The sequence below is a fragment of the Ictidomys tridecemlineatus genome, chromosome 6 (genome assembly GCF_052094955.1).
Source record: "Ictidomys tridecemlineatus isolate mIctTri1 chromosome 6, mIctTri1.hap1, whole genome shotgun sequence".
In the NCBI taxonomy this organism is placed as follows: Eukaryota; Metazoa; Chordata; class Mammalia; order Rodentia; family Sciuridae; genus Ictidomys; species Ictidomys tridecemlineatus.
The window spans coordinates 185,405,016-185,424,937 of record NC_135482.1 but is presented as its reverse complement, the minus strand read 5'-3'; the positions used below and the strand labels follow the sequence as shown (position 1 = coordinate 185,424,937).

Sequence of the window (19,922 nt, the reverse complement as noted above, 5' to 3'; positions counted from 1 at the left end):
TTAATGCTTCTTAATAAGAAATGGTTGTATGCTTGTGTACATAAAAGAACTCTAAATAAAGAAATAGCGTTAGATGATTCTTGGCTCTGCTGGGAATGTTTTGGAAGCACATCTGAGCAAAGACTAAATACACCTTGACATCACCAGGTCTTGGTTCCATTCCATAAGTCCCCACCCTCCTTTTGTGCAAATGTTCTGTGTGTCTATTCCAGAGAGAATACTTACAAAACAGTGCTACGCTTTGTATCCATGTAGATCATGATCACCAAGCATTGTAAACACAGATCCTTTATATTTTACCTTTATCTTACTTTGTCTCCAAGGTGCAATGTTGGTTGATAGAAGAAACATAGTTGTAGTGAGTATGGCGTCCCAGGAAGCCATTCAGAGGGCAGCAAGGATCCACTTCAGAATGTGGAGAAAGTATCTACAGGACCCACATTTTTATCCCTCTCTGCCTCCTACAATGTGGGTGAAGTCACTCAGCCTTAGTGTCCTTGTCCTTAAGCTGTGTCTAGTAGTGACTACCTAACAGATTCATCATGAAGATTTGACTGCATGCAAAAATGTAGGTGGCCCAGTGAACAACACTGGCCATTTAGGGATGATCACTGGCTCCCTAATTTCTGTTTATGTTTTTATAATCCTTGGTGATTTTCTTCAAACCAAATTATTTAAGTGTAAATAGCAAAGCAGCAGAAAAACTTAGACAAGCACAGAAAGAGAAAGTGTTTATGTTAGATGGCCCTAGGATTAAGCCCCAGAGGGAAATCTATTGTTTTTCTCAAGATGAACAAAAGGTGAAGCCATCTCTTTGTTTTGTTTTCTGGCTTCCTCCCACCCCATTTTTCAGATTCCCTGCCTTGTACCCCAGTCACCCTTTGCAAACCTCCCCCACCCCCAGGCTATGGCCCACATTCCTTGCTGTTTTCTCCTTCTGAGGACAGAGGCTGCGTCTCCTGTTTCCTGGGCTCAGGTGCTTGTCGCCACCCAAGACAAGTTACTCAGGACTAATAATTCCTCACCTTTGTGAAATCCTTCACATTTTTTAACTTCTTTCCCCACCACCTCCCACTTAATCCTCCCAACAATTCTATTGTCACCCTCATGTGACAGATTTGAAAACTGAGTCACAGTGAGCTTAACTTGCTCAACCAGGAAGTGGCAGCGCCAGGATTCCAGGCGAACTCCAGGAGCTCCTCAGCAGCTGAGCTTCGCCAACACTGCTGCAAAGCTACGGAGACCCGGCTCCCCGGGAGGAGTCTCCCTGCATCCCGATCCCAGTGCAGGCCCGTGTTTAAACCCCTGCACACACACGTGCCCGGAAACAAAAATCTCATAAAACATTATCACTCTGTGCCCTGCGCTGTGATATTTTCGATTATATCGTTCTATTCTAGTTTGTATAAAAGACAAAATGATGATCACGAGCCACAAAATTGATTTCATGACCCATTGGTCGCACCTGCAGTTTTAAAACGCTGTGCCCCTCTGTTCTGCCCTGCTTGGCCAGGCTCTTGCTGCCCCTTGTGAGAAGCCTCCTTTAGGCTACCAGGGCAGCCCCACAGGGTAGGCGGGGCAAGCCCCATGTCCCAGGAAGAAAAACCAAGGCTTGGAGAGATTCAGTATTTACCATGAGGCCAAGGACTTAAACAGTAGAATCAAAACTCAGGTCCAGACTCCAGAAATTTTTTTTTTCAATAAGTGTTTGTTGAACTGAATGACACCTCATCAGATATTCTACCAACTGCATGGCTTTTCACCACTGAAAGGGATTCCCCCAAACCTTAGTCAAAGTGAATCAACATGGAGCAAAGCTGAAGGTGCCTTCTCCTAGAGCATCAGGCACTCTTTGGCAGTTTGCTGGTTTTGAATGGCTGGATTCTTTGTGTGGTTTCTTTTGCCCGAAATCTCGAGTGGTACTCAGGTCTAAAAATCATGAGGGTGGTGAGGGTGGGGTGGGGAGATAGTGGAATGAGACATTATTACCCTATGTACGGGTATGATTGCACAAATGGTGTGCTCTGTTTGTGTAAAAAATTGAATTAAATTTTTTAAAAAGGCAATAAGGAGAATAAAAATGTTTGACACTCTTCAAAAAAAAAAAAGGCATTTTAGAAATGGGTTCATTTCTGTATCATGGCTCATGGTGGCTGGTACTTTCAGCCTGAGCTCCTGGAGTACAGGGCCCTTTCTGGGACAAAGACTTAGTGGCTGCAGGGACTGAGAAAACCTGTTGTCAAGGTGACTTGAAGGCCACTGGGTTTTGCAGTGCAGAGATCATATGACCCTCTTCCCCAGCAAACAAGCTCAAGGTGGGGTTGCTAGTGTTGCAACACCCCTGGTGAGGAACTTAGAAGTTTGGAGGGGACACAGTAAAAGGGTACAGTGTTGCCTCTTGTTGCCACCCACCCCCACCCCAACCCCGGAGCAGCAAGCTCCCAGCTCCCAGTCTCTCTCTTGTGCATTTCCCCTTAGCTGATGGTTCAGGGTCCTCCTTTATCCTTTTGGACCCAGCCATGAGCAATTCTGAATTAGGGGTTCAGGACCTGGGTAGGGGCACAGGAATGGTGATATATGGTGGCCCATACAGAGCCAGGGGCCAACCTAGAGTCACTTAAAGAAACCAACAGTGTGTCTTTATGAAGGGACTCCTCCATACGTGTTCAAAATGCAGAAATAAGCAAACTACCCATGGAAATATCCCCCAGAGTAGGTGGCGAAAGAGTAGAGTTCATTAGTGCTATGGATTGGAAATGGTTAATGCACTCCCCAAAGAGAACCCCAAGGTGGGGCTGTTTTCTGGGAATAGACTGCTTATCAGAAAGCATCTGGAAGAATGGATTTCAAAACCTAGAGCCCCTATCCTGTGGGCACAAAGAAAAAATGTTTTCAATTGCAGAATAATTCCATGCAAATTCAGCTTTTATGATCACACCCTGAGGGTTGGCGCACATCAACAGCTATCATCTTTATCATGATCAGACAGATTTTCTCTTTTACATTGAATAGATTTTTTTTTTATTTGTTTCAGAACAATAGCCAGGTATTTTTTAAGCAGTCCACTCTGCTATTTTGGTAGTTCTTTTCTCCTAGTTTCTTTAGTAGGTGGAACAGGGTAAGCAGAGCAATGTTTCTTTAAGACTTCTTTTGGATTACCTGGCTTTCTTTTTTTTCCTTTCTCCCCCACCCGGTTTTGCTTTCTGAGAACAAAACTCAAAGAGAAAAGGTATGCTGTTACTAGTAAAGAAATACAATTGGATCCCAGCCTAATGCAGTCGACCTTTGTTTTCTGCACAGTGAAGTCTTCATTAGAGCCCCTGGAACTGCTCCCTGGAGCTGGTGACCTTTTTGTATTTAAAGAAGACTTTACAGGACTTAAATTCTTCTTCCTTTGTTGACTAACAATGTTCTTTTCTTCTGAAAATGGATGATGATCTGTTCATTCTGAGGCTACAGGATTTAAAAAAAAAAAAAAAAAGTCAGGGGAGGGAACCAAGACTTAAAGTGACTTCAGGTGACTCCTTGGTTTTTGAGACCAGGAGAGGTGCAGCCCTCCAAAAAGGTCCTCCCAATTCTAACATGAAGCAGTTGCAGCTGGGTGGACACTGGCCAAGCAGCAGTCATAGATGAATTTGCCTGGTTGGTGACCCAAAGAGATCAGGGTAAAGTTGTGCTTCACCTTGCTAGTTTGTAGCAGTTTTTGTCTTGGTCTCAGGTCTTCTTAAGTGTCTGAAGGTGAGTGGGGAGAGTTTCTTGGGATAAGTGAGGCCCGTCTCCCAGTCAATACATAGCATAGGTCTCGTGAGAGTCTGTCAAGGGGTTACCAGTTACTGTTTTGATGCAGAGTGGCCACTTCTGGTTCACTTATCCATTATGATTTGTGTTATGTTAGTAATAGAGGGAAAATTAACTACTGAATGTGGCTCAAAGCACAAAAAAAATGTGTGAACTTTCAAAACGGTTATGAAAAACAGGTTTGATGCTGGTCCTCCATTTAAATTATTATATTGAACATCAGCAATTGTTTTCCTAACTGAACCACACCAGCTAACTGTAGGGGTTAAAGTAAAACTCTCATTAAATGAGGTTTAAATATGTACCATCACAAAAAATATGCTTAGGCTAATAAATTTTGCACATATTTATGAGAGGGTTGTGTGTCCTCCCATAAATCCCCACGCTGAATGTTCTGCCTGCAAACGTTTTTACAACACTTATTTATAAGATTAGTTTATTAATTTTATTGCACAAAGGTAGACATGTTAAATAATAATATCTATCAGAAGTGATAATTAATTCGACCCTTATCTACTCTTGCAATATGTGTCTGCTATGAGCACTTTATTACCTTTGGAAGATAATATAATGGTTTCTTCTTTGGCAGGTGGATGAAAGTAGAATGAGCAGAAACCAACACCATACATAAAACACGCTGGTGTAGTAAAATAGACACTGAACAAATTGCCTGCTGGTTTTAAAGAAAAATACAGCTTCAGTCACTTAATGTTTTAGTAAATCATTCTTCTCATTCAACAAGTTTTGATTGAAACTTTACTCAGTGAAATATGTATTTGGCATGTCATAATGAAAAATGTTCTTATTTGCTCAACTATTTTCTCCTGCCTAAATGAACGTGAGTGATAAATTTTCCATTTAAATTGACAGTATAGATTTAAGTGGGGACCCCTCTCTCAGTGGGAAGAGTTTGAACTTCACTTCTGTGGTTTTATGCCAGTCAGCAGTGACTTGATGAGGAGAGCAAACCTGCCTGGGGCCGGTGTGCCTAAGGTCGGAGTTCAGAACACAGCCTAGGGCACTGATGGTCAGGGGCTCGGAGTGAACAGCTCCTGGAGCTGGAAGGACTTTATGTTAGTCCCTGATCTTTGGAGGGACTCATCCATTTCGAGGGGATTCCTAAAGGGGAGAAGGTGAGGGAGGGGATGTGCACAGGGCCCTGATGAAGGAATAAGGGCTTGGACTTCACTGATGCATTCCTGTGCAGTTCTCCTGAGCCACCAAACCACTATTCCTAAATCACTAATACTTGGCCCCTTCCCATCCTTTTAACAAAGAAAGGAAAGTCAGACTACATAAAGCAAAGCAGTTTTTTCATACATCAGCTTAGATATCATCTCTCAAAAGAGTTCTTTGTAAAAACCCACGAGGACCAAACCATGGAGGTGTTGGTGGATGTGACTTTGCTCTATGGGAGGGACCTGAAGGAAAAAATTATCCAGGTCATTGATAAAGCAGAGACCTCCTCCCTCTTCTCTACAGGGCTAGCGCTGCTTCTGAACCCATGTTCTTTCAGCCCCTCTGTCTACCCATCCTGAGAGCCTCTCAGTATACGGCCCTGAGTGGGATGTCATTGTCAGTGTGGACCCTTGTGGGGAAGTGGGAGGAGAGAGGGAGGAAGGGGAGATAGCTGCCCCCTTGCCCCTGGCCACTTTGTTTCTGTGAACCTTGTGTGAACAATTGGATGGAGTTCGAATGTTCTGCGTGTTGGAATCTCTCTAAGTTGGTATTGACCAAGGTTTGTTTTGTTAATCATCTGAAGTCAATAGAATTATGCTTATACCCCTGACAAGAGATTCCCATTCCTGTGTAGATGGTTATTCAGTCTTAAGTCTTAAATTTGTTGGTTTTAGGCAAAACCTTAAACAAAGCACCTGGGACTTTTCTGTTCAATTCAGTAGTCATTTTGAAACATGGTATGACCTGTGGTTTTTCAGTGCTTTGGGGGCATATTAGTCACTTAATCAACTTTGTGTGAATAAAACGCCTATCTTAATGTCTTCAATTTTCGTATTTTGGCTAGGGATGCCTGTTTTCAGGTGGCAAACCATTGATCTTCTGTGTCCACTTCTCCCTCTTAGAACTGAGATGGTGAATGACACTTCTCATGTGTTAAGAGTTCCAGCCCCCAGGCTGGGAGACACTTGAGTCTGGGTTTCCTGGAGCAGTTCTCTGGCACCTGTGGAAGAGCCAGGGCTTCTCTGCTTCCCACATCTGCACACCTCGTGGTTCTGCCATCTTTGCTGAAAGTAGCCATTTGGGCTCTTTGCTGTTCATGTCCTTGTGTCCTGAGTGGCTCCAGCCAGAAGGAAACATTTACAGTCTATAGAAGCTTATGGACAAGATTCTTTCTTGAAACTCAGAAGTGGGCATGTATTTTAAGAGCCGTTTAATTGTGGGTCCTCCTAAAGCAGATGAATAGAAGAACTGTTTAAATTAAAGTAATGTTATGACGTGATGTGATTCACAGTGGGTTTCAGGTCACCTTACCCTTGTCATTAATAATGAGGTTCTGAGAGACAGGTGACCCTGATACGCAGACATCAGCTAATGCTACATCAGAGGTGATCGCTTCAGAAGCAGAGGTGCCACTGGCCTCATTAGTTCATGTCCCCTTTGGCCCAAGAACAGAACATCCCATTTGGACACACAGAGAGATCCCCGATACAGAAGATTATTTTACTAATGGAGAAAATGCCAGTTTTTTTTTGAAGCATAAACTTCAGTTAATCATGTGGTTGGTTGGTATTTTCCAGCATCATCCAGAATTGATAATTTAAGTAGTTCCATTGATGTAACATTCCTCAAATACTAGGTCCTTATATTTCCGGTTTCTACAGATATTACCCAGGAACCTTTTGTAAAAACCAGACTTCCCTTTTGCTCCTTCGTTTTCTTAAGAGGGCACCCTGCAGTCGTTGCTTTTGTTAGTGTTCTGTGGTCTGGAAGACATGTGGAGCCCGGTGTGTTCAATGGGAAATTTGTAGAGGTGTTGTTTTATAAACAGGCATTTGCAACCTTAATCAATGAAACTAGTGAATATTGGTTTTTTTTGGTTTTGTTTTGCTTTGCTTTGTTTTCATAGTTTAATTCTAGTCTGAAAGTGAACATTGGAATAAAGTGAGAAGAGACAACAGTAATGATATTCACTCTTTTGGACATTTAGGAGCCTGTTTTGTTCACGGGAACAATGAGGAAAAACCTGGATCCCTTTAATGAGCACACAGATGAGGAGCTGTGGAATGCCTTAGAGGAGGTAATTTATAAAGTGCAATTATCTTTTATTGGTTAGCATCAGTGTATGTATGTGTGTGTGTGTGTGTGTTTGTGTGTGTGTAAAATAATGTTGCAGATAACTGAGGGCTGCTGATCAGTTTAACTGGGTTCATCACTTGGAAATATTGATGACATGGATACACTTTAAAAGGTATGAATGGAAGATGATAAAAACCAAAAATAAAGCATTTTATGTTCTCATTTTAACTTTCTGTCTATAACCCAGTACATACATTATCTTATTTGTTCTTATTCAGGTATCTAAGTTAGAAATTGTGTGTCCCATTTCTAGTGACTCTGTGCCCTGCAACTTTGATTTTATTGCTGCGTTCCTAGGGAACATTTGGAAATAGAGACAAGCAATAGGTTTTCAGTATTACCTGAAAGACAGATGAGATCATACTTAGGAAATTCTTTGAAGTTTTTGAGGAAAGTGTTTATAAAGGTAAGTTATACACATAGAATGTGATAATAATAATTTATTGGCCAACATGTCATTTTAATACTGAAGAGTGACTTCAATTGACAGAACCCTGAAGCCTTTGTTTAGGTTTTATACTGATGCCTTCGTTTCTAGAGGGTTTTCTATTATTTGATTAGGGGCTCACTGTAAACTACTTGCTTAAATTTCCTTGCCTTCACGGGGAAAGGATTCGAACTGTTAAGGGTGTTGTTGGTTTGTGTATTTTAACAGTAATTACTTTGCATGTTCACCCTAGTTCTACAAATTAATTCTAAGCTACTTAATGGCAGAAACCATATCTTTGACTTCTAATCCCTCCTAGGACCTAGCTTAGTGTTCATCTAAATAAATGCTTAGTTTTCAAAATTAAGCATTTAATGAATATGTATTGAATGGTTGATCTTCATTTCAGAGAAGTATGGTTTAATAAAAAAAATATAATTTCAGCGATAATTTCCTCTTTGTTGTTATTGTTTTGATTGGTGTGTTTGTCCTTGTCACCCTTCTGGGGTTAGCTCTGAAATCTTTAATTTAAAGATAGGTTCTGCCGACGAGCAAGCAGACTTAGAGGCCTGACAACTTCCTGCCAGTAATTCTTGCTCCTGAAGACATGTCAGTGCCAAGCCTTTACACATCCATCCTGCTTTCCATCAACCATGGGGATTTTATTGTCCTAAATTGGGTTGATTACTTCATCATCTCCTACTGGAGAAACAGTTGGCCTGGGTTCATTTAAGTGTGTGAGTGTTTCTGTAGTGAAATTGTAGGAGAGAAGAGCGAGGAGGACATTACCCATCAGAGATGGTAGATAAAGATAAGACAATCACCTGCTCTTGAATTCCCAGGACACACTTAACAGTGATATTGTGACATGCCCTAAGAAAACAGGAATTACTAATTATTTTTCTGTTTGCTTCACAGATTGATATTGCTTTTTACAGATTCTCAGATAGCAAAATTACTTTAGAAACACACTGTTACATGGACAGTGAAGACATGCTACCTGGGAGACATCTCGGTCCAAAGCCATCTGTGAATTTGACTATAACTTACACTTATTTCATTAAAATAAAATTTAGTAGCCTCTCAGAATTCTGACAATGAAAAGAGGCAGATAATACTGAGGTCTACCTTTATTTAAACTGCATTTAGAGCTTCCTGTAAATGGGAATAACATGGGCATATTGATGTGCACCTTGACAGACCTGCCTTCCAGTGGATCTGTGTATTCTTTCTGGAATTGACCTCATGCTTTAGTGAAATCTTAAGAAATAAGAAATCACTCATCATTGTCTTTCTCTAAGAATTCCTTGTCACAGTGTATACTATTTTTTAAATGAAAGATTTGGTAGATTTTCAAAAAATTACAACATAGTATTATATCTGCAGTTTGGTTCCACCTATTCTTAATCATGCATGTAATCTGAAACCTGCACCTTAGAAATGTTGTCACCAAGGTAATCGCATTGCTTATTTAGGATTATTTTTAAAATGAGTGATTTAAATTTTTTTTCTCCATTTTCCAGTTTTTTCATCATCTGGTTCGGGTAAAAGGCCTAGATCTGATAGCAGGTGAAGCCCTGTGAATTTTTCATGGAAATAATTAGAGTTTCATGACCACAAGCTTATGGAGGTTGGGGTCATTCTGATAAGTCAGAGCTTCTTACCCTGGAATCCTTGTAATCTCAGGGTCTTCTGACAATGGATTCACAACTGTACCCCCTTGGATCATGTAAACATGATGGTACATTTGTGTTTGGGAAGATATCATGCAGAGGATTTCACGCCATGATTCCAGTGTCTTGGAAGTTCCTCTGGATTTTTGTATCATACTCTGTGTATCTCCACAGCTTTCTTCTTCCCACTATGTCCAAACCAGAGCAGCAAGATCCAGCCTGCTCTTCAGCAGGTAGGAGGCCTAGCTCCCATTCAAGTGGACTAAGAGCCTGGCTGGGGTGTGGCTCAGTGGTAGAGCTGCTGAGCATGTGTAGGCGCTGAGCTCAATCCCCAGCACTAAAAGCAAAACAAACAGGAAGCTTGGACTGAAAACCCTAATCAGTCAGTTTATGAGTGATACCAGCTGGAAATGGAAACCCAAACCCACAGGGTAGGCAAATGAGAATGCTTAAGTGAACACTTCAGTTGTTACCTCTCTAACAACTTAAAGTAAAAAAGAAAAGATGAGATGGAGAAAAAGATTTCTCTTATTTCTTGCTCCCCTTCTCCCTTGGAGAGTGAATTCAGTAACAGAGGTAGAAAAGTAAGTTTGGCCTTCATAAAGGAGAGTCCTTGGAACATTGCTCATTTCTTCTTGGTTATTTTTCTAAATATACTGAAAGTTGCCTTAAATACTAAAAAAATAGCTGTGAACTGAAGATATCTTATTGGAATCCGTGCCAACATGGGTATCTAAGAAGCAGCAGCAGCTGCATAAATAGAAATTAAAACCAGAGATGGAAGCAGTGTATTAAAAATGGTCAAGGGATCCCAGCAGATAAACTCCGAAAATGAATAAGCAGCATGTTACCTCTGTTATAAAACAACTTTAATATTGGAATGGATCATTAAGAGTAGGGTTTGTCTTGACAGAATGGCAGAGAATTCATCCAGTTAAGTTCAACATTGATGGTATTTCTATTAGGATAAAAGTAAATCTCGTTACACAGGAAACCTGAACATCAGCCATGCACACACCCAGGAGCCAACCTTCCTCCACGCTCTGTAGCCCCTGGGCCAGGGACGTCAGTCAAGGGCTCCCCTCACCCCATTTCCCACTGTCTGATTTCTAGTCAAAAGCTCATCTCTATCTGTTGATCAAATTTTAGTCCCTCTTTTCTTCCCATCCCATATCAGCTTTTCTTGTATGATGTTAAAAAAGTCCCAGGAACAGACCCTGACATCCACATCAATCTCCTTTGAGGGTCACTAGTGCCCAGGAGATATAGTGCACACAGTGGGAGACAGCATGTGTCACAATGGTTCTCGGGGTGTCTTATAAGTTCAGTGTATTTTCAGTTTTTTTTTTTTTTTTGGTGCTATTTTTCCAAGCTTAAAAGTATTCGAACTGTTATATATTCATAGTTTAGACTACTATGTTATTTAATCAGTTTTCCAGAAATAGTGTTTTAAAAATGTTTTGCACATTTTATATACTACTATGATAATCTAGGGCCAGCAAATTTTTATAAGAAATAAATTTCCTTTACGACAATATCTAATAAGAATGTGACATTTCATATAATAAAGTACATGTCCATGTGGATTTATTTTCTAATTAATAGGAATGGACATATCTTGATGTGCTTGTGGCTTCATTCCTACATTCAACAGATATTGGTTGAGAGCACATTCCATAGGCCTTGTGGATCTTGAAGCTTCTGTACTAGTCATGAAGGCAAAGAACCTCCCAACTACCCCTGGAGCTTAAATTCTTGTGAATATAGAAAACAAGCCAGTGCATATATGATACAAAGTTAGCTACTTATAGATGCAGTGAAGCAAAATAAAACAGAATGTCAGAGAGATGGCTGGCACGATGTCTATTGACCTTTCACCTCATGTCAGGCACAAGGCACTTGAACATACTAAGTCATGTTATACTTCACAGTGTTTGGAGACCGACATGTTGATTCTAGTCATGTCAAGTCTCATTTGCAGGTTATGAAGATAAGAGCCAGGCCGGACTCAAGCCCAGGCTGTCTGGCTTTTTATTTAGAATTTTCACCCACAGAAAGGTTGGTGGAAGAGTATGAGGAGTACACATACCCTTTGTGCAGATTCCCCAGATGTTCGTATTTTACTACTTCTGCTTCCTATCTGGTACTGTCTGTCTTTATCTGGCTGAACCATTCAAAGATAGATTGCAGATATATTCGTTAAGTTGCGATTTCCCCCTTGAATTTGTAACTCCATTCTCCTACATAACTTGACACTCATCTCACTCAAGAAATTCATTACTGATGTAATGCCATTATCAGATACGTTTTCTGCCTCCATGGTTCTTCCCTCTCTTCTAATACCTAATCATAACTGGAACATATAGCAGCACTGCAGAGCACCTTCATATTCACATCATTTTTTTCTCACTGTCCCAGATTCATTGATGACAACCATCCCAGAAGACATTGTTTTCTGGAAGACACATTCATTGTCCTTCACCTCAAAACCCTTATTCCTCTTCAGGTTGACATTGAAACCTGAAGGAAAGTAAAAACTCAGTAAGTGACCAGATGTCACCTTAGTCAGGGAAGGGGAAGAGATTATTTCTCCCAAGTCTGGCTGTTGGTCTTGAGAAGAATGCATGTACCAAGGTTCCTAAAGGCCACTTCAAAGGGACAGCTGCCTCCAGTAACCTTTGATAAGTGGCAGCATGGAGGGCAGATCTAGGCATCTCCCATGAGAACCACGTCTGGTAGCTTCTCTTCCTTGTAATGGAGGGGACTTATCCTAGCTGGCACCTTCTGCTCTATCATTTTTACTATTGGGCCTTGCACCACAGTCCAAATCTTACACTTGAGATTTTCTGTGTTTCCCCGTCTCTCACGCTAGTAACAAGAACCAGTACTATATTTAATCTTAACTCAGAATTCCCGCTTTTGGCGGGTAGCTGTCCATCGTGAACACAACTCGAGCACATTCATAAAAGTGCTTCAGCATTTTGAGAAGTGTTGCCTTTGGTGTTTTCGTTTTTGACAATATCATCGTACCTACTCCATGGCCATCACTCAACAGCCTGCTGATTTCTTCAAGTGAAGTGTATTGACCCTTTGTCTTTCAGTATCTTAAGTATAGCCTTGAGTTGGGCTCAATATTCAGTGAACACAACTCCCACCCATCATAGTCTCACATCACCTTACAGTTATAGTTTGCAAAGATGATTAGTACGAACACTCCATAGTCTGGGGGTAAGAAGGTATTACGCTGTGTTTGTGGGTTTGCATTCTCTGCAGTGCCTTTGTAAGACCAAAGCCGATGCCTGAAACAAGTTTAGCAATTCAGGATTTAAACTTAGTAATGAACCATCTCCAGAATAGGCTCTCCTGACTCTGACCTGTAGTGTCCCATTCTTTGATTTTTTTTTTAATTTTTCCAGGTGATTAAAATATTCCACAATAGTGAAGTACCTAAGGAGTATTCTTCAGAGAACCATAGTTCCTGCAGTGACTTTGTATTTCTAGTTTCCTTTTTGTGTACTGAGTCCTATGCCTAGACTCCACTGTAAGATCTGTTTTACTTATTCTATAGAGACATTTCTGTATGTTGGGAGAAAGAACTTGATTTATGAGAGACTCCTAGAATTCCTGGGAGGTCTCCGTGAATATTGCATGGCAGGAGGAGATTCAGGTGATGGGGGCACAGAGATCGTTTCTTTGCACCAGTTTCATTGAGGTGTAATTTACATACCAGAACATGCTCCCTTTATTAGCATGATTCAGTGGTTTTGGTAAATTTTTAGAGCTCTGCAACCATCACAGAATTTCAGTTTTGGAACGTTTCTGTCACCCCAAAAGTTCCCTTGTGTGTTCGTTTATAGTCAGCCCTCCAGCCCTTAGCCAACCGTTATTCTGTTTTTGTCCATAAAAGATAAGGAGCACTTACCTTTAAACTAACATCTAAGGAGGGACATTTTCATTGTGCTACATTTTACCTGGAGAATAATTGTATTTAGCACATAGTACATTTTTAAAGTGAAGTTTGCACCAGCAGGTGACCCAGCGCACATAGTGCTTATCCATGGTGACTGAGAAGCAAGTGGGTCCCCTTAGGTTTGTTCTCTGTAAGTCAGACAGGTTCTGTTCTGAGTTGACTCAGCCATCTTTCTAATACTGGATACACCTCTCACCATCCCAAGGCTATACACTTAAGACATGCCTTCTGAGAAAGGAGCTTCAAATCTCTAATGTCCAAGAGGCTCGCCTGCTTCAGTGGCAATTTGTTTAGGAAAATGTCATTCTTCTGTCTGTGTCTGCAGGTACAGCTTAAAGAAACCATTGAAGATCTTCCTGGTAAAATGGATACTGAATTGGCCGAATCGGGATCCAATTTTAGTGTTGGACAGAGACAGTTGGTGTGCCTTGCCAGGGCAATTCTGAAGAAAAATCGGATATTGATTATTGATGAAGCCACCGCAAATGTGGACCCACGGTATGGAGCTGAAGTCGACGCAATAGCAAATATGAATTTCTTTCTTTCAACTGATGGGTGAAGGATGTGAACAGTGATGAATATGGATTTTAAATGTGGTAAATGAGAAGCGTGTGATGATGCTGAGAAATGTTTCTAAGTTCTCGGTGTACCTCCGATAATGAATCTTGATAATGTTTATTCTGGAAAACAGAGGAAGAAAGGATGTGTTTTACAGTGCAGATGATGTTACAGGTGGAGCATTCTAATAAAAAAAAAATCTGAAATGCTTCAACATCCAAAACTTTCTGAGTGCTGATGTGACAAACACAAGTGAAAAATTTCACACCTGAGCTCATGTGACAGGTCGTACTCAAAACAGGCACACAACACATGGTTTATTCATTGTCCCTGTTGCGGGCGGGGTACACTCTTTCCCCTTTCACTGCAACACATAAACTTTATTTCATGCCAGAGTTATTAAAAATATTGTACAAAGTTACCTTTTAGTCTATGTATCTCATTTTATATATGCCCATGTTCCAGAAATCCAGAATCCCTGATGCTTTGGGTTCTAAGCATTTCAGATAAGGGGTCCTCTACATGAATCAGGCACCTTGTGCAAACTCATTCCTGAATTTCACTTTTGATAGTTTCAAACAGTTTAGAAGGGAACGTATTTTCCATTGTTGTATGAATGTCTTACAATGTTGATTGTTTAAACATTATTAAAAATACTGTACGATCTTTTTAAGTCATAAGTCTACTTTTCCCATCTGGACTGAATCAAATTTACCTTCTTTCATTCCAGAACTGATGAGTTAATACAGAAAAAAATCCGGGAGAAGTTTGCGGAGTGTACAGTGCTCACCATTGCGCACAGGCTGAACACCATTATTGACAGTGACAGGATAATGGTGAGTCCTTCCCCTGTGGAATTCCAGAAGCTTCTATGTATGTTAATTTTTTTCAATTTATCCCTTATGTTAAAAGTTGACAGAAATCCCCCAATAAGTTACTCTGATAATCTTTCCTCTCACTCTTGACAATAGCTCAAGTATCTAATTACACATTCATTGCTATTAAGGAATATTGTCAGCACATCCCTTTGCCTATTTTTGTATTAAAAATTTATTTTGAGTTGCCGTTTTTCTTTTAGATGGCCAACTAATGAAAATACCCCACATGTAAGAGATGGCTGATGATGCCAAAGTTCATAATAGAGTGGGGTGGGATAGTATCATTTTTCTCTGTGTCACGGTTGTTTAGCTTTTCAGGAAAAAAAAAAATCAACCTTTCATTTATAATGCTGGGAAGTTGTTGGCTAAGGTTCCAGTTTCTCAACTGTTTGGACATTCATAAGGTGTTCTGTCAGAAATGGGTGTGTGAGACGATCCAGAGAAGAACATTTTCAGCAAAACATTTTGTACACTGATGGCGGGAATGTAAATTAGCATAGCCATCATGGAAAACAGTAAGTTGGTTCCTCCATAGGATTGAACAATTTCACTTCTGGGTGTATGTCCAAAGGAAATAAAATCAGTATTTCTAAGGTGTATTTACCTACTCAGGTTCAGTACAGCCTGATTCACAGTAGCCAAGGTATAGAACCACCCTAAGTCTCCATCAGTGGATAAGTGAGTAAGGAAACTGATATTTATACTCAGTGGAATACTATTCAGCCTTAAAATGGAAGATTATGTCTTTGGAGAAAAGCCAATATTCCTATGACATTATGCTGAGTGAAAGAAGCCAGGCACAGAAAGACAAATACTACCATGACCTCCCTCATCTGTAGAACCTTAGAAGGTTGGACTTTACCAGAGACGGGGAGTGGGGAGTACGAAGTTTCCCACAAAGTACAGAATTTTGAGCAGGATCACTATAATCAATCCTAACATGTTGTACACTTCAAAATAACTAAGAGTAAATTTCAAGTGTCTCGCCACTGAGGTGATCGTTGTGCTAACTAGTTTGATTCGGTATATGTTATGATTTGGTATGTAGTATGATTCGGTATATGTGTGTATGTTATCACCGTGTGTATTACGTACAAGTCAAACAAATATGATTTGCCAATTAAAAATAATATTTTAAAACGGCCTAATCAGAAAAGCAGTTTCCACAGAGGATTTAATATAGGAAACTCGTTACATAGGAATCAGAGGACTGGGAGCATGAAGAGAAACACTGGGGAGGTATACTTAGGAGGTAGCTTGGACAGATCTCAGTCCCAGGAGATCAGAGGAGGGCTGCTCAACTGTTGGTGCTCAGTTCTCTGAGGAGGGCCCACTGTCCATCTGAGGGCGCTGTTTGTGAGGAAGCACCATGAGGCTGATTCCAGATGTGCTCACGGACGTGGAGGCTGGAGGCCAGGGTGGTGCTAGCAGGAGCTGGAGCAGCCGGAGGTGAATACCTGTGTCCCACCTCCGTCTCCCTGTAGTGCCCCTCCTGGCAGGACCTAGCAGAGGCGTTGGGCCAAGGAGCCTATGAATGGGGTGTGCCCCAGCATCACAGGTCAGGGTGAAGAAAGGCAGATCTGGGGCTCAGGGATTGTAGGGGTAGCCAGCGAGTCTCCCCGTGGCGGCCCCGGGGGCTGCACACATGGCAATCTCCCAGCTGTGTCTCTAGCATCTTCTCTCAGGTTTGATTAGCTCTTCCTGAATCACTCTCTCCTTCCATATTCCCTCCCTTTTCCTTCTCTCTCTCCTGTCTTCTCTTTGTCCTTTCCTGTTGTTGCCTATTCCTTGTCAGTAAGTCTTATGACCTGACTCATAAAGTGAGGAGGAAAGCAGCCCTCAAAGGAAGTGCCTGTGGCTTCCAGTAAGCCTAAAGGAAAGCAAGGTGTTTGTTAGTTTGTTTAGGGTACCAGGGGCACATCTCCATCCCTATTCTGTATTTAGTTTAGGGTCTCACTGAGTTGCTTAGCATCTCTCTTTTGCTGAGGCTAGTTTTGAACTTACGATCCTCCTGCCTCTGCCTCCTGAGCTGCAGGGATTACAGGCGATTACAGACGTGTACCAACATACCTGGCCAGGAAAGCAAGTTTTGGTTTTATTTTCCAGGCCAGCTCCCAGCCCATGATTTTCGTTATCTGTGGACCCTACCCATCACCTCCATCTGGAATCCAGTGATGCTCTGATGGATTCAAGAAGCCCCCATGGGGTATATGCGAAGTCCCAGATTGAGTTTACACTGTGATAGGTGGTCCAGACTAAACCATTGGCGATATTCAAGCTCCTCTATTCCAATAATAATGGAGCTGGCTCTTTAGATGTCTTGGGAAGTTTGGGGATATCCCCCCCACACCCTACCTCACACGAATTGTCAGAGGGGATCACTAGTGGGGACCATTAATAAAATACCCAGTTGTCAGCATTGAAACAGGCTACTCCCCAGAGCAGGACATGTTCAGAAGTGAGCTCTGCTGAGCTGTCCAACAAGAGTGGGGCAGCCCCAAACTGGAGGATGTTTTAGACTTAAGCAGTGGGGCTCCTTTTCTTGACGGCAGCGTGGCAGTAGGACTTGGGCTGGTCCAGCAGACTTCTGTGTGTGATTGTGTGCCATTCTATGATGCTCATTGATTCCAGAGACACTGTTTGGCATTGTCTTTCTTTTTGCCTTCCTGGAATTGTGGTCTAAAAAGGTAAATAGGAAAATAGCCTTTCTGTGAAGCATGTCCACTAATCCCAGGGAAGGACTCCCTCCGCACAGAGGAGAGCAGAGGTCATCACCATGCCAACCCCCAGGCACAGGAATCCAAACACTGCCAGGTACATCCTGGGCTGCATTATTACCTCTGCCAACATCCAGGGAGAGGGAACACACCCAGGGGCAGCAAGTTAAGTGAAGTGAATTTGCTACTCAGAGATTGGCCTCAAGGGACAAAAGAAACCTAGAATCCACTTTAACCTGGTTTCTTCAGGCTCAAGAAAGCTGCCTGAGGCAGATGGCATCCTGACTGGTTAGGGATATAGCAAGGAAGGACAGAATCTGACAGAATTGTCAGCTGATCTTCCTAAATCTTGTCAAGGCATTTGACCACAGGGTTGAAGGTCTGGTTGATGCATTTCCTTTAACTAGTAGCTTTGTTGACAGTATCAAAAGGTATCCATGTGTTCAACACTTTACTTGCTACTGTCTCCTGGTAAGAACCTCTCTCTCTCTCTCTCTCTCTCTCTCTCTCTCTCTGTGAATGTCTCTCTAAATCCTTAGCGTGATTAGGAAACACTGTGTGGTCTGGCCCCTCCCTCCCTTTCCAGTGCCCTCCCCCTCTGCCCACCTTCTTTCCATAATAGGTGTAGCCACACTGCTTGTGTGTCAGTTTCTCAGATGAGTGTTCTCCCTCATCTGACAGCTGTGCCCTCTCTTCCCCCCTGGATGTGGGTGATTTTGACTAAGGTACTAGCAGTGGAGATGGTGAAATGAATGGATATGGGGTAAATAGCAAAATAGGGCTGTGATGGATTGACTGTGGCAGAGAGAAGAGTCAGTGCTGGTTTCTATGATGGGGCCTGAGCACTTTCGTGAAGGGGGAAGACCCTGGGACAGGTCAGCTTAGACATGGGCTCTCTTTGAGCATGTGCAACCCACTGAGATGACCCTACATTTTTCACCACGAGCTGATTAACAGCTTTGTTTTGTGAACCAAGAAAGCTTTGTTTATGTATAGGGTTCCCTTGCCACCAGGTCATCAGCAGTATCACATGAGGTCCTACCAGGAAATGTCAATGTGGTCAATTAAACTGGTTGCTATTGCTGGCTTTTTTACAGGGAATGGAAGGATTTGACCTAAGGGAACCTAACAGACATGCATTCCGTACTTCTACAGATGGAGAGTTGGCCTTTGTGCTCCATCCTCCTCAGAGTGAAACCTTCTGTTATATTCCAGACCTTGTTTATCAGTTGGCTTTCAGTTGAACAGTATGCCAGTCAGCTTTCTATCACCATGACAAGACGTCTGAGATAATCAGCTTATAAAGAGAAAAGGTTTATTTTGGCTTATAGTTTTGGAGGTTTCAGTCTATGATCATTTGGGCCTGTGGTAAGGCAGCACGCCATGGTAGGAATGTGTGATGGAACAGGACTGCTCACCACATGACCAGCAAAAGAGCAAGGCAGTGGCTGGAGTCTCACAGACCTTTTAAAGGCACACCCCCAGTGATCTAAAGGCCTCCCATTAGGCCCCACCTGTTAAAGTTTCCACCACCTCCCAATAACACCCACCCTGGGTACCAAACCTTCAACACCTGTACTTTGGGAGGACATTCAAGATTGAAACTACGGCAGCCAATACTTTTAAGCCTTTGATTTTCAAAGAAATTTTTCTTGCTTGCTTTGGAAATACATATTCCCTTTCTAGAAAACAATCAACCTCTGTTCTGTTATTCTGAATGCATCAAGGACATAAAGACAAGTCAATCAGCCGCAAAACCTAATGCTCCAGAGGCCAGCGGCCAGACTTGGGGAGCAGCTAGGGAAGTGATGGATGCTAATGAAGGGCATAACCAACAGCATTGTCATCGTAAAGTCGTGTAATTGCAAGTGCTTAAGGTGTAATAATTACATTTTGTTGCACTGGTGAATACTTCTCCACAAAGACGGATGGATATGGTTTTGTTTACTATAAGTAAATCAAACAAAAGGCTGGTTGGGAAACAACTGTGACCTAATTAATAGCTTTGTTTATGTGTTGGCTCTCCAAAGGGATTTACCCAGTTTTGGTTCATTAAGCGCCATTAATGGGTTAGGCTTAGAATTCTATTTTATAAAGATGTTCTCTCAATTTTAACTTTATTAAACATGGCTTAGTCGTTATGGCAGCTAATTTAATCTTCCTCGTTCGCTCAGTTGCCACAAAACAGTGGAGCAAGACAGGCAAATTAGCAAGCTTCTTTCTCCTAAATACTCCACACTGTCTCTTCGCCAAAGACGGCGTCCTCCCTGGAGTGTTCAGGATTCGCCGGTTATTCCAGCCAATAGCAAGGCTTTTCCTCCAGGCCCTGCGCATCCCAGTCCTTACCCCTCTGGATTCTCCTGGTAGATGAGCAAAGGTGAAGAGAATTTGCACCTACTGCTGTTGCCTCTGTTCCACGTTGTCACTGTCAGCAGTGAGGGAATTCTTGGGGAATGGATTATGGAGAACCCCAACCATGGCTCACAAACTTGGATTGCAGCTTTTCTGCTTACAGGGCCCTCTCAGGGCTTGGCCATCTTTCCAAACTTCAAATCTTTCTTCATTTCTTTTCTTGGAGAAAACAAA

At 41.9% G+C, this 19,922-nt stretch overlaps 1 protein-coding gene across 4 annotated transcripts in view; it reads left to right on the top strand.

Moving 5' to 3' along the window:
* Abcc4 (ATP binding cassette subfamily C member 4 (PEL blood group)) overlaps window positions 1-19,922 on the top strand; it is a 224,165-nt gene that overhangs the window by 189,218 nt on the left and 15,025 nt on the right. For all 4 annotated transcript variants that reach the window (XM_005317040.5, XM_005317042.5, XM_078016213.1 and 1 more), the window contains 3 exons: window positions 6,965-7,054; window positions 13,509-13,681; window positions 14,472-14,577. In XM_005317040.5, the coding sequence (XP_005317097.2) occupies window positions 6,965-7,054; window positions 13,509-13,681; window positions 14,472-14,577 (369 nt within the window). The remainder of the gene's footprint in view (window positions 1-6,964; window positions 7,055-13,508; window positions 13,682-14,471; window positions 14,578-19,922) is intronic.